The sequence below is a fragment of the Ranitomeya imitator genome, chromosome 1 (genome assembly GCF_032444005.1).
Source record: "Ranitomeya imitator isolate aRanImi1 chromosome 1, aRanImi1.pri, whole genome shotgun sequence".
Classification (NCBI taxonomy): domain Eukaryota; kingdom Metazoa; phylum Chordata; class Amphibia; order Anura; family Dendrobatidae; genus Ranitomeya; species Ranitomeya imitator.
The window spans coordinates 903,917,311-903,932,216 of record NC_091282.1 but is presented as its reverse complement, the minus strand read 5'-3'; the positions used below and the strand labels follow the sequence as shown (position 1 = coordinate 903,932,216).

Here is a 14,906-nt window from a genome sequence, read left to right as displayed (position 1 = left end):
ATATGTGACACTTCTCGCATCGCCTGGGTACTGCGGGTCCCCCCTTGGTGATTCACATATGCCACAGCCGTGGCATTGTCCGACTGTATTCTGATGTGAGAGGTTGTCAGTAAGGCTACGTTCACACTAGCGTTATGCTAGTTTGCATAGGGTTTGCGTCGGGCGACGCAGCGGCGACGCATGCGTCCCTATATTTAACATGGGGGACACATGCGTTTTTGTTTGTTGCGTTGTGCGACGCATGCGTCTTTTTTGCCGCAAGCGTCGGACCAAGAAAACGCAACAAGTTGCATTTTTCTTGCGTCCAAATTTCGGCAAAAAACGACGCATGCGTCGCAAAACGCAGCGTTTTTGCATGCGTTTTGGTGCGTTTTTATTTGCGTTGTGCATTGCGTCGCCGACGCAGCGGCGCACAACGCAAATGTGAACGTAGCCATAGTGATGAAAAGCCCTCAATGCCAGGGAGGATGGCATGAATTTCCAGGATGTTGAAGGGCATGGTCGCTTCCACTGGGGACCACGTGCCCTGTGGTGTAGGTGCACTGCACCCCAACCCGTCAGGCTCGCATCGGTGGTTAGAACCTTCCATTGACCTGTGAGAAAGGATTTCCCCTTTGTTAGCGAGGTTGGCTTGAGCCACCAGTGCAGGGACCTCTTGGTTGACGACGTTAGCCGGAACTCCCTGTCGAGAGAGAAAGGGTTCTTGGCCCAGGACTTGAGGATGGCTAGTTGGAGAGGCCTGAGGCAAAAATGGGCAAATGGGACGGCTTCTATTGCTGCCCCCATCCTGCCGAGGACTCTCATAGCAAACCGGAGAGATCGAGGGGGTTTGCGGAGGAGGGTGCGAACTCCTAGGCGGAGAGCCAGTGCCTTGTCCTTGGGAAGGAGCACTAGACCCCTGGAGGTGTTGAATAGCATTCCCAGGAAGGTCAGAGACTGACTCGGGGTTGGTGATGACTTTTGTAAGTTGACTAACCAGCCAATGCGACTCAGAGTGTCGATTGTGATTGAGACGTTGATCTCGCAGTCCTTGAAGGTGGGAGCCTTGACGAGTAGATCGTCCAAGTATGGAACGACTACTATGCCTCTGGAGTGCAGGACGTCCATGGTGGCTGCCATGACTTTGGTAAACACTCTGGGAGCTGTGGCGAGACCGAACGGGAGAGCCACGAACTGGTAGTGGTCCTGGTCGATTGCGATCCTGAGAAATCTTTGATGGGCAGGTGCAATCGGTATATGCAGGTATGTGTCTTGTATGTCTATGGAGACGAGATATTCTCCCTTCTCCATGGACGCAATGATGGACCGAAGGGACTCCATGCGGAAGTGACGGACCTGTACATATTTGTTGAGTGGTTTTAGGTCCATTATGGGCCGCACGCTGCCTCCTTTCTTAGGGACTACGAATAGATTGGAGTAGAACCCTCAGAAGCGCTCAGCCGTGGGGACCGGTACTATGACTCCTGCTTGAAAAAGCGAGGAGACCGCTTGGCTTGTTGGAAGGCACGAGCCTTGGTTGTTGGTTTTGGGGGGACAGAGAGGAAGAATCGGTCCGGTGGGTTGGAGGTGAACTATCTTGTATCCAGAAGACACTAGTTCCCTGACCCACCTGTCTTCTGTAATAAGGCAGCCAGACTTGATGAAAGAGCAAAAGTCTGCCGCCTACGGGTGTGGTGTCTTCCGGAGTCCGTGAGTCATGATGAGGAGAAAGTCTGAGATTTTCCTCCTCTGGGCTTAGACTGGGCTGCTTTTGACTGCCAGGTCTTGTCCAACCTTTGCGTCGACCGTGACTTGTCCCTGCGTGGGGAACGGTTACGATTTTGTGCTGGACGCGAGACAGACCAGCCCGAAGAATTCCGAAATGATCGGAATCGAGTTTGGTTACGCTTTATGTAAGTGCGTTTAGGTTTCAGTTGGGGAAGAGAGGTACTCTTACCCCCGGTGGCGTTGGATATCATCATGTCCAACTGTTCACCAAAAAGTCACCCACTGAGGTAGGGGAGGTGCGTGAGGGACTTTGAGGCTGCGTCCGCTTTCCATTACCGCAGCCAGAGGATACGCTGAATTGTGATGGCATTTAATGCTATCCCCGCTACACCCCTTGCTGAATCCAGAGCTGCATGAAGCATGCAATCTGCTACGACTGCTATTTGAACCGCTTGGTCCGTCAGCTCAGGAGCGGATGCTTGGAGGCCAGCTTGTAAATTTTTGGCCCAGGCGCCTTGGCAGCCCTAACTGAAGCGAACGCGGGAGCCAACACGGGAGCCAGGGATGCCCCTGCAGCCTCGAAAATTGAACGAGCCATGCGTTCTGCCTGCTGGTCTGCTGCATCTGGGTTGAGCTATCTGGCAGTGAAAGGAGGGTCTGTGCTGCTAGTCTAGAGACTGGGGAGTCCACTTCGGGTGGGTCTGTCCATTCCTTGGTATCCTTCTGCGGGAAGAGGTACCTCGCCTCCAGATATTTGCGATTAGCGAATTTTTTCTCAGGCTGTGAGAGCTGCTTTTTAAGGATCGCCTTAAACTCTGGATAGTTAGAGAAAACCTTAGGCGGCTTCAGAGGTCCTTCAAAGGAAATCTTGTGTTCTGGGGCCTCTGGTGGCGGATCAGAAATGTCCAGCACCCGATGGAAGATATTAAGTCCTCAACTAGCGCTGTATTGCTAGGAGAGATTGGGATCAGGGACCCCTCAGTTTCCTTGTCTGAGTCAGAGTTACAGATGCCTTCCGAATCCTGTGTATCACTGAGGTGTCCTCTGCTGGGTGAGCTGGGGCGGAGGCCTTCTCTGGTCATGAATTGTGGAGATCTGCATCGTCTGCCCCTGGAAGGGGACGGTCTAGATGACCTGGAACTACGGTGTCTCTCCCTAGAAGGGGATGACCGTGTGCTATGGGATGACGCAGATGAACGTGATCTGTGGGTCCGTTTGCGTCCTGACCTAGACAAGGATGTGCCCGGGTCGTCCTGTCCCTGAGTCAAGCTCTCCCTTTGCTGAGTAACGGTCATAGCCGAGGCATGACTCTGCAGAGCCTGAAGCAATGTGGAGGTTAGGTTATCTATAGACTGCGTCATAGATTGCGACATCTGAGTGACCCATTCCGGCGTGGCATTAGACACCAAAGCATTGGCAGGGGCTTCTTGGGGCTCTGACACAGTAGTCTGAGTACAGTCCTGGCAGTGCGGGTACGTGCTGCCACTGGGGAGAGCGGTCCTGCAGGCTGTGCAAAAAGCATAATAGCAGTCCTGCCTGGTTCTCTTGGACCTTGAGCCCGGCATAGTGCACAGAGTGCAGAAGGGCTGACTATGCAGAGGACCTTACAGGGGTGGCTATAATAATAATAATAATCTTTATTTATATAGCGCCAACATATTCCGCAGCGCTTTACAGTTTAACAGTTTCAAACACAAAAGTCATAAGTAACGACGTTAACAATACAATAATTAAAGCAAAATAAGACGACCCTGCTCGTGAGAGCTTACAATCTACAATGAGGAGGGAGAGATGCAAAGTACAGGTGTGTATTTACAATGATGTATTTACAATGATGGTCCAGCCATCTTCAGGGGTTGGGGAATAGATGGGGATAGTGAATGGGCTACACACACACAAACCTAACATAACTTTGATTAGTGAACGTGATAGGCCGCTCTGAACAAATGTGTTTTGAGCGAGCGTCTAAAACTATGCAAATCATGGATGGTCCTAATATCTTGGGGTAGAGCATTCCAGAGGATTGGCGCAGCACGGGAGAAGTCTTGGAGTCGGGAGTGGGAGGTACGGATTAGTGCAGAGGTTAATCGAAAGTCATTTGCAGAGCGCAGTGGTGTTAGGCTGATATACAGAAATGAGGGAGGAGATGTAAGGGGGTGCCGCACTGTGGAGAGCTTTGTGGGTGAGAACAAGTACTTTGAATTGTATCCTGTAATGTATGGGTAGCCAGTGTAACGACTGGCGAAGAGCGGACGCGTCCAAGTAACGATTAGCCAGATGGACGACCCTGGCTGCTGCATTAAGGATGGACTGGAGAGGGGAAAGTCGAGTGAGGGGGAGGCCAATTAATAGAGCGTTACAGTAGTCCAGGCGGGAGTGGATCAGGGCGACAGTGAGGGTTTTATGCAGAGGACCTTACAGGGGTAGCTATGCAGAGGAACCTATAGGGGAGCCTTATAGGGAATATGGATTCACAGCCGAGTAAAACAACCCAGCTGTGATCTTACCCCACCAGTTTGCCCCTATGTCCAGTGCCGAAGATCCACAGTCCTGTGCCCCACGGAGACTGGCTGGCCTGGTCTTGCTGACCGGCAGATGCAGGGTTAATCCTCCCTGCAGTAGAAATGGCCTCCGAGGAGAAGAGGAAGGGGGAGAAGGGGGCGGAGAGCTGAGAAAAAAGGCGGCAAAGCTGTGTAAAAACGCGACCTTTCTGTCTCGATCCGCCCCCTCTATGACACTGTAGGGTGTCATATTTGTCATCCGGGGGCGGGCGGAGAGGAGGCGGCAGCTTCAGCTAGGTCGAAGCCGCGGCCTAAATTAGATGCCTGATGCCCAGAAAGGCTCCAGGCCGGCGCGGAAGTCCGGAAGGGGGTCGTTATGAACCGGACCCCCCGGATTTAAAAGCAGTATAGCGGTGAAGCTATAAGCGGAAGGGGGGGCCCTGTGAGGGGTCCCCCTGAGGCAGTATAGAGCTGGTGCTGCCGCAGAGACAGGGGCGCAGGGAGCCCTGTGAGGGGTCCCCCTGAGGCAGTATAGAGCTGGTGCTGCCGCAGAGACAGGGGCGCAGGGAGCCCTGTGAGGGGTCCCCCTGAGGCAGTATAGAGCTGGTGCTGCCGCAGAGACAGGGGCGCAGGGAGCCCTGTGAGGGGTCCCCTGAGGCAGTATAGAGCTGGTGCTGCCGCAGAGACAGGGGCGCAGGGAGCCCTGTGTCTCTCTTGTGCCAAACCTGCCTGCACTCCCCCCGGCCCCGACAGGAGCCCGCAGCTGGGCTGGGGTCCCTGGATGCAGGCACAGTGTGCTGGCCCATTGCTGGGAGCTGCAAAGTGCTGCCTGTACAGGCCCTACCTGAGGTGTCTCAACCTATTGCCCCCAGAGGGGGATTAGGGAGGGCGCTGCTGTACCTTCAGGGAACTTTAGCCTCGCCTCAACCCAGAAACTAAAAGGAATTGGGGAAGGGGGGGGGGGGGGGGGGGGGTCTCGACTTCGAACCAGCACCCGAGGGACTGAAGGAGGAGCGACATGGGGAAATACCATCTCGACTTCAACCGGGCATCCCATAATAGTGGGCCGAGGAAGGAGCCATGCCGGGAGTCTCACAGGAGTCCCACTTTTCTTCATCTGTAATCCGTCGGGAAAAAAAACGGGAGTAAAAAATTTTAGGTGTGCCTCCTATGCGACACTAAGCAAAAACTGGAGAAGGCTGATGCCGTCCAGGGGTGTATACTGCAGAGGAGGAGCCACGGTTTATCTTTTTCAGATTATGCATAGTGTCGTCTCCTAGTGGACAGCTGCATAACACCCATGGTCCTGTGTCCCCCAGTGAGGCGACAGAGTAAGTAACCATTTAATGAGATGTGAACATGGACTTCTCAACTTCAATTAACCCCTTCACGACATGCGCCGTACTAGTACTGCGCATGCCGTGTCACCCCCTTTGATGTGGGCTCCGGCGGTGAGCCCACATCAAAGTCGCGACATGTCAGCTGTTTTGTACAGCTGACATGTGCGCGCAATAGCGGCGGGTGAAATCGCTATTCACCCGCCGCTATTAACCTGTTAAATGCCGCTGTCAAACGCAGACAGCGGCATTTAACCGGCCGGAAATTATGTCATCGCCGACCCCCGTCACATGATCGGGGGTCGGCGATGCATCAGGAAGGTAACCATAGAGGTCCTTGAGACCTCTATGGTTACTGATGCCGGCCTGCTGTGAGTGCCCCCCTGTGGTCGGCGCTCACAGCACACCTGCATTTCAGCTACATAGCAGCGATCTGATGATCGCTGCTATGTAGCAGAGCCTTCGCCCCATCCTAAATAAAACAATTAAAAAAAAAAAACCTACACGTATTTGGTATCGCCGCGTTCAGAATCGCCCGATCAATAAAAAAAAAGCATTAACCTGATCGCTAAACAGCGTAGCGAGAAAAAAAATCCGAAACGCCAGAATTACGTTTTTTTCGTCGCCGTGACATTGCATTAAAATCCAATAATGGGCGATCAAAAGAACGTATCTGCACCGAAAAGGTATCATTAAAAACGTCAGCTCGGCACGCAAAAAATAAGCCCTCGCCCGACCCCAGATCACGAAAAATGGAGACGCTTCGGGTATCGGAAAATGGCACTTTTTTTTTTTTTTTTTTTTTTAAAGCCACGTTTTGAATTTTTTTTCACCACTTGGATAAAAAATAACCTAGACATGTTAGATGTCTAGGAACTTGTAATGACCTAGAGAATCACAATAGCAGGTTAGTTTTAGCATTTAATGAACCTAGCAAAAAAGCCAAGCAAAAAACAAGTGTGGATTGCACTTTTTTTGCAATTTCACCGCACTTGGAATTTGTTTCCCGTTTTCTAGTAAACGACATGGTAAAACCAATGGTGTCGTTCAAAAGTACAACTCGTCCCGCAAAAAATAAGCCCTCACATGACCATATTGACGGAAAAATAAAAAAGTTATGGCTCTGGGAAGGAGGGAAGTGAAAAATGAAAACGCAAAAACGAAAAAGGGCCGCGACTTGAAGGGGTTAAAGGGGTCCACTACTAGGACAAACCCTTTTTTATCTAGTTATTTGGCCCTGATAAAATAAAAAGCTTATACTCCCCTCCCGACGCGCCGGTCCAGCGGTGTCGGCACTCGCAGTCCTGGAGCTCTCATGCAGTTGTATGACACGCGGTGCATGGCGCCCAATCAGCACTGGTGTCACTGTCCCACCTTCAGACATTTTAAACATGAAGAGAAAGTCAGATCAGCTGCAGCCTTGAATTCCTCTTCCTGTGATTGTTCAAAATGTCCGAAGGTGAGGAGAGTGACACCAGCGCAGATTAGGCGCAAGGCTAGCGTGTCACAACAACTGCACTAGTGCCCTGGGACCATGAGTGCTGACACTGCTGGAACAACGCTGGCACAGGTGGTGAGCATAAGCTTTTCTTTATTTTATCTCGGACAAACATTTAGATCAAGGAGGAGTTGTCCTAGTAGTGGACAACCCCTTTAAGCTCTATTTTTTTTTTTTATGCACAACAATTTTTTAAGCCATTATAAAACACTATCATTTACTCATTCATTTGAAAAGAAAAAGAATTTGAATTAGAAAAAACACTTAATCTAATGTATTCGAAAATACAAACAAAATGAAAAATCAGGGTTTCTCACAAAAGCTGCATATAAAAAGACATCACACTGGGTTTAGTATTACCGGCCCTTATTTTTTTAAAAATATTCCTTTAAAAGAGAATCTGTCACTTTGAAAACAGCTATTTGCTCAAAGTTAGAGTGTTCATCTGCAGGTAAATTTCATTACAATGCTGTGTGGCTGCAAATTAACTTATTTCCACTCAGCAGCTGCCAGCATTCATGCCTTGCATGCAGCATTGCCATGGCGGACTATACTGTACTTTGACCTGGAAGCACTAGTGGGCACTTTGGCAGCTCGTAGTGCAGAGTACCTGTGACGAACAAGATGTCATAGTGCTGGTGCGTGCTTGCAATACAGTAAGGGTTGTGGTGAGCAGTGACTAACCACTCCATGCCTGACAGCCAGCTGATCCAGGAGGAATTTAAGTTAGCCTTTTCTCAGCAGCCACACTTCTCTGTAGGGTAGACTGGCACCATCGTAGCACGATTTACATGCAGATTAAAGGTAATTAGCGTTTTTTCAAGGTGACAGGTTCCCTTTAAAATCATTTTACTCTTGAGGCAGTAGACATAATATGTTAAGAGAACTGCCTTTGGGGAGGTTTTCTATCAGAATACTATGGTTGTTCCTCATTCACGCGGAATATATTGTCAGTCAGAGATTTCTGTGAAAAGTCTGCCACATGTAAATACAAACTTAAAAAGGTGGGTGCAATCGGAGAAAAATCAGGTTTTGGCTGTAAACAAGTTCATGTTCTCGCATGGTAAGCACAGCTGACAAACCTTGCAGGGATAGTCGAATAATTGATGGAAATAATTGTATAAAGTGGAACAAAAAACTTACATGAAGTGAAAGACTAGTTATATCACTGATAAAAAAGGGTGTTTCAAAGGGAACGTGTCCAGTCATACTCTGCACCGTGGTATGCTTGGTATAAAGAAGCAGAATTATACAGGCAGCATGGTGGCGCAGTGGTTAGCACAGCAGCCTTGCAGCGCTCGAGTCCTGGGTTCAAATCCCACCAAGGACAACACCTGCAAGGAGTTTGTATGTTCTCCCAGTGTGTGTGTGGGTTTCTTCCGGGTTCTCCGGTTTCCTCCCACATTCCAAAAATATACTGATAGGGATTCGAGATTGTGAGCCTCATCGGGGACAGCAATGATAATGTGTGCAAACTGTAAAGCGCTACGGAATATGTTAGCGCTATATAAAAATAAAGATTATTATTACAGAGTTTTGTTGGAAAAGATTCAGTATAGCTAGTGTTCTATTCATTGCAATCCCTGGTGTATGCACATGCATCCAGTGGGCGGTCCTCGGCAGTGATTGGCAGCTAGCTCCACATGCACATGAATCCAGTGGGCAGTCCTCTTCAATGATTGGCAGCTAGCTCCACATGCATACAGTGGGTGGTCCTACTAAGTGATTGGCAGCTAGCTCTGCATGAACAGTCACAGAGAAGACCATCACTGGGAAGGACCGCACACTGGACTCGCACAGAAACAAGTGATTTCAAGAAATAAAATGCTGAAACTTTTCCAACAAAAATGGATACCAATCTGATCAGATCCTCCTGCTTTATAATATCCTGCCTGAAGCTCAGATACCATTTATCAACGTGACAGGCTCCCTCTAATCCTCCTTCTGTCATCAAGTCTGAGTATATAATCAGTTGTTGAAAATGTACAGTGCAGATGCCATACTGCAAGTCTGCAATTTACTGTACAAGCAAATGGGGACATGACTATATAGGTCCAAATGCTTAATTCTAAGCAAATGTATCACATCAGCAGTGACTGCATCTGCTCCCATTGGAAAGGGAAAATTGTTCTCCCCTAGGATTACTCTTTTCTTATATTGCTGGTATGGAAAAGGGTCTTGCCGACAATGAAAATGTTCTCGCATTATACACTACACATTTCAAGATTGATAATCTTAGCAAAAGTAGAGAATTTAGAGATCACACTGTCATGGAAGCTGTTCTCCTGTCAATGCTACACAGGAATGGTTTTACGGTGCTGTAAGTTTGTATATATTTTTACCTCCCACAAAATACATTTAAAACATGCAAAACAACTAAAGATTACAGGGAAATAAATTGCAAATTGTCTCTTCAGAGAGGAAGAGGACTAGAACTCTAGTGCCACCTATTGGAAGTAGCAATCCTAACAGTCAATGTCGACTCTTTAACGAGCCTTGTCACATGACGTAGGATAATAGCCAAACCAGAATCTCAATTTGCAGACACTGTTTCGGGGTACTACCCCTGATCAGTGCAGTACCCTGAAACACAGTCTGCAAATTGAGATTCTGGTTTGGCTATTATCCTACGTCATGTGACAAGGCTCGTTAAAGAGTCGACATTGACTGTTAGGATTGCTACTTCCAATAGGTGGCACTAGAGTTCTAGTCCTCTTCCTCTCTGAAGAGACAATTTGCATATTTCCCAGAGGAGCATTGTGGCTTTAAGTCTCCTCACCTCGACACGCTTAACATGTCACTCTCCGCAAGGAGAAACGATACTTCTTGGATCCAGGAAAATAAAATTGAAATTTGTTCAAACATTGTATTTTAAATTCTGTTAGGGGCTGCTCTTTCAGTGGAGATAATTGCAATTAGTAATTATAGCTGAGGTTATCAGTCTAGAATTTAATATTCAGGCAAATTGAAATCTTCCATTGAGTATAACATTGACAAGCCATTGAGGGAAAAAAATTAGAAACGGAATAATTGAAAGGATACCTTTTCGAACATCGCGAACAGAGGAGGACAATTTTTCATGCTTCTTTTCTGAACCTGCATTTAGTCAAAGTACATGTATTCAGATTGTGCCTTCAGACAAAAAATACATTTTCAAGACAGCTGTTTTCAAACAGAACAAAAAAAATTGGCAGAAATTTTTTCTTGCAAAATCCATATGTACGTTTGACCATAGGAATGAACAATCTGTTTAAAGTTTTTGCCGCAAATTTAAACAGTGGGTTAATAAAATTATATATATATATATATATATATATATATATATATTTATTTTTAATTTCCCTGTCTTTTTTTTTTACTATTAAGAGTGAATTTCAGCTCAATACCATAGGCGAACAAAATCGGACAAGTGAAACTTCCCATCCCTAACAAAATGATTAAAGGCCATTCAAAACAAACTCGCCTTCCCACTAAAGATTTCTCATGCCAACAATTGGCTTTACTATTTCCTTTTTATAGCAATGCAGTGTGGAAGAAATCAGAAAAACGATCTGAGAAAGAGATAATACCTGCATAAGAGTCTGATGCAGAACTTCCACTTCTATCAAACACAATTGGAGAAATACCTCTAGCCCTTTTCCTTTCCTTCTTTTTCTGATCTAGAAAATATGTGAAAAGATAATGTAAGCATGGCAGCGATCTAACTGCTCCAATAGCCATGCTCCAATCTTACAGGTATTCTAGCAGAATGGCACCCTACAAAACTAAAGATCACCTACATAAGAACAACAGAGCAGTCTATTCTTATTTCAAGGGATACTATGAAGAAAACAAGCAGGGAGCCCTTAGCGCCACATGAAGTGGGAGAAAAACAGAACCTATCATTACAGCAATAAACCACTAACTCAAAAACATTCAGCAGGATGCTTTAACAAGAACAAAATAGCCCTCTATGGGTCAGGGTATTAATCCAAAACTGAAGGCCAACCTTACAAGCTTTTCACTAAGCACATCCACTGACCTTAATTAATTCAGTCTCAATTCTTGAAAGTAAAGCTCTGGCCTAAAATGGTCATATATTCAACATTTCTTTCCCTGTTCCACAATACTAAAGTGAATGGCAGCATCTATTACTTAACAATCCCACAATTATACCATTAAAAAAGTGCTAAAATGACATTTAGGCGTTCTCTTAGGAAGAAGTGACTGTCACAATCTTATCCTGTGTCCCAACCAATGATTTTACAATTGTATAACATTCTGCACATTATTTTCTGAATAGAACCAATAAAGTGATCCTCTGAGATCTATTGTGCTTGGACAAACCCTTTTAGAATAATTGTTATTGCCAGCTCATCAATTTAAGGGTATTTCTATGTACTGGCCACGGAAGTTGGAAACCTCGGAAATAACACAGTGGACTGTGCTACACAATTTGTTACTCCATTTCACTTCAGTAGGACACATGCAAACAGTGTAGCACAGCCAGCTCAGATGTTTCCACAGCTTTGGCCGCTCTTACCACACAAGGCATGACGTAAAAAACTCCCAAAAAACAATGTCAGAATTGTGGGATGGTTTTTTTCCTTCACAATTTCAGCCTACATGGATATTATTTTCTTCGCATGGATCCATACAAGTATAATGAACTCTGCAAATTCATTTTTTACTGACAAGAATGTCTACCGCCATGACCCCTACGATTTTAACCGTAATATTTCAAACTCATTTTTGCCCTTTTTTTTTTCTCATTACGCTGAAAACTTATGGTTAATTACATTTGCCATTTCAAAATGTGGTTAGTAAACCAAGAGCTCAATGATTGTATGGGCAAATTTTTTATTGCAGAACAATCTGCGGCACCTACAAGTCTCGTGCAAAGGGCTCCATGTACAATTCTCCAATCATACAGAGTCAGTGGCAAACATATTAAGGCTATGTGCAAACACTCACGATTTTTCGTGTTTTTTCAGCTGTTTTCCGCGGAAAAACACTAAAACGCATACATAAGCATACCATCATTTTTAATGCATTTCGCAATTTTTGTGCACATGCGTTTTTTCTGCAAAAAAAAAAAAAACGCATAGTGGTAAAAAAAAAAAAAAAAAAAGCAGCATGTTCATTAATTTTGCGGATTTTTCGTGTTTTTGCCATTATATTATACCATTGTGAAGCGCCGGGAAAAAAAAGAGAAAAATCCGCGGAAAAAAAAGGTGCAAAAAGCGAATGCGGATTTCCTGCGGAAAAAGTCCGGATTTTCTAAGGAAAATTCTGCACACTTTCCTGAACGTGCGCACATACAGATGTGGCCAAAAGTATTGACACCCCTGCAATTCTGTCAGGCAATCACAAATTCTTTGGTATTATCTTCATTTAATTTGTCTTAAATGAAAAAACACAAAAGAGAATGAAGCAAAAAGCAAAACATTGATCATTTCACACAAAACTCCAAAAATGGGCCAGACAAAAGTATTGGCACCCTCAGCCTAATACTTGGTTGCACAACCTTTAGCCAAAATAACTGCGACCAACTGCTTCCGGTAACCATCAATGAGTTTCTTACAATGCTCTGCTGGAATTTTAGACCATTCTTCCTTGGCAAACTGCTCCAGGTCCCTAATATTTGAAGGGTGCCTTCTCCAAACTGCCATTTTTAGATCTCTCCACAGGTGTTCTATGGGATTCAGGTCTGGACTCATTGCTGGCCACCTTAGAAGTCTCCAGTGCTTTCTCTCAAACCATTTTCTAGTGCTTTTTGAAGTGTGTTGTGGGTCATTGTCCTGCTGGAAGACCCATGACCTCTGAGGGAGACCCAGCTTTCTCACACTGGGCCATACATTATGCTGCAAAATTTGTTGGTAGTCTTCAGACTTCATAATACCATGCACACGGTCAAGCAGTCCAGTGCCAGAGGCAGCAAAGCAACCCCAAAAGATAAGGGAACCTCCACCATGTTTGACTGTAGGGACTGTGTTCTTTTCTTTGAATGCCTCTTTATTTCTCCTGTAAACTCTATGTTGATGCCTTTGCCCAAAAAGCTCTACTTTTGTCTCATCTGAGAATATCCTTCCAAAACGGTTTAGGCTTTTTCAGGTAAGTATTGGCAAACTCCAGCCTGGCTTTTTTATGTCTCGGGGTAAGTGGGGTCTTCCTGGGTCTCCTACCATACAGTCCCTTTTCATTCAGACACCGACGGATAGTACGGGTTGACACTGTTGTACCCTCGGACTGCAGGACAGCTTGAACTTGTTTGGATGTTAGTCGAGGTTCTTTATCCAACATCTGCACAATCTTGCGTTGAAATCTCTTGTCAATTTTTCTTTTCCGTCCACATCTAGGGAGGTTATCCACAGTGCCATGGGCTTTAAACTTCTTGATGACACTGCGCACGGTAGACACAGGAACATTCAGGTCTTTGGAGATGGACTTGTAGCCTTGAGACTGCTCATGCTTCCTCACAATTTGGTTTCTCAAGTCCTCAAGACAGTTCTTTGGTCTTCTTTCTTTTCTCCATGCTCAATGTGGTACACACAAGGACACAGGACAGAGGTTGAGTCAACTTTAATCCATGTCAACTGGCTGCAAGTGTGATTTAGTTATTGCCAACACTTGTTAGGTGCCACAGGTAAGTTACAGGTGCTGTTAATTACACAAATTGGAGAAGCATCACATGAATTTTCGAACAGTGCCAATACTTTTGTCCACCCCCTTTTTATGTATGGTGTGGAATTATATCCAATTTGGCTTTAGGACAATTCTTTTTGTGTTTTTTCATTTATGACAAATTAAATGAAGATAATAACAAAATTTGTGTTTGCAATCATTTTCAGGAAGAAACTGAGTATTATCTGACAGAATTGCAGGGGTGTCAACACTTTTGGCCACAACTGCAGCCTAAAAGGAACCGGTCACCGCTGGGGGCGGCGCATGCTCAGATTCAGATCTCGTCCCGAGATCTCATGAGACAAGATCTGAATCTGAGTATGTGCCTCCCCAGCGGCTATTTTCCCGGAGGCCACCGCATCGCAGCAATGGAGCTGCCGGTGCCTCCAGGCTTTGAGGAAATGCCGGAGGAGCCCCGACTCTGCACGAAGATATGCCGCTGCTCCCCAGCACAGAGACCCCACGCTGCTACAATGAGGTAATAGGGGGATACTTCACTCACACTTTCCTTTGAGACGCCCCTCTCTCTTCGTTATCGGGACCACTCCCCCCCCCACCCCCCAAAAGGCACATTAGTCACCGGCCCTATAAGACGACACATGGCATATAAGAAGACCCCCGACTTTTAAGAAGATTTTATATTTTAACTGGAAAAGTTGGGGGGGGTCGTCTTATACGCCGGAAAATACGGTAAAACAATTACAGCTACATAATGTCAGAAAAACTACTGCATTCTGAAATAAATGAAAGTCGTCATTTTCTTTGGTGTTGGAACAGCTGAAAGAACAATGTATTTTTTCTGCAAAAGACACAAAATCTTCCCCTCATGCATGGAGTGTGTGTGTGTGTGTGTGTGTGTGTGTGTGCGTGTTATATATATATATATATATATATATATATAATATCTTAAAATCAAGCCTGCTTAGGTAGTTACAAAACAAAAGGCCCGGAATCCAACAAACTAGGCAAAGTAAATAAATGGACACTGCCATCTCCAAGAAACGAGGTTTGAAATATTTCCCAATAGTGTTAGGTGAGGTATTAGAGATAAAGTGTGACAAGTTTGCCACGGAGCCCCTATATGATATGATATAGTATTTGGCACTATTAATTCTAACAATACACTAATTAAACGGTCGTAACCTAGGTCGTGTTTAAAGGGAACCTGTTACCCCCAAAATCAAAAGGTGAGCTAAGCCC

At 45.7% G+C, this 14,906-nt stretch overlaps 1 protein-coding gene across 5 annotated transcripts in view; it reads right to left on the bottom strand.

Moving 5' to 3' along the window:
- Positions 1–14,906, bottom strand: part of YTHDC1 (YTH N6-methyladenosine RNA binding protein C1) — a 100,650-nt gene that overhangs the window by 40,039 nt on the left and 45,705 nt on the right. For 2 of the 5 annotated variants that reach the window (XM_069743383.1, XM_069743385.1), the window contains 2 exons: positions 10,613–10,702; positions 10,086–10,139 (listed from right to left, as the gene is read on the bottom strand). The exons of 1 other annotated variant lie outside the window; for it this stretch is intronic. In XM_069743383.1, the coding sequence (XP_069599484.1) occupies positions 10,086–10,139; positions 10,613–10,702 (144 nt within the window). The remainder of the gene's footprint in view (positions 1–10,085; positions 10,140–10,612; positions 10,703–14,906) is intronic. 2 more of the 5 variants (XM_069743384.1, XM_069743387.1) reach the window with 1 other exon arrangement.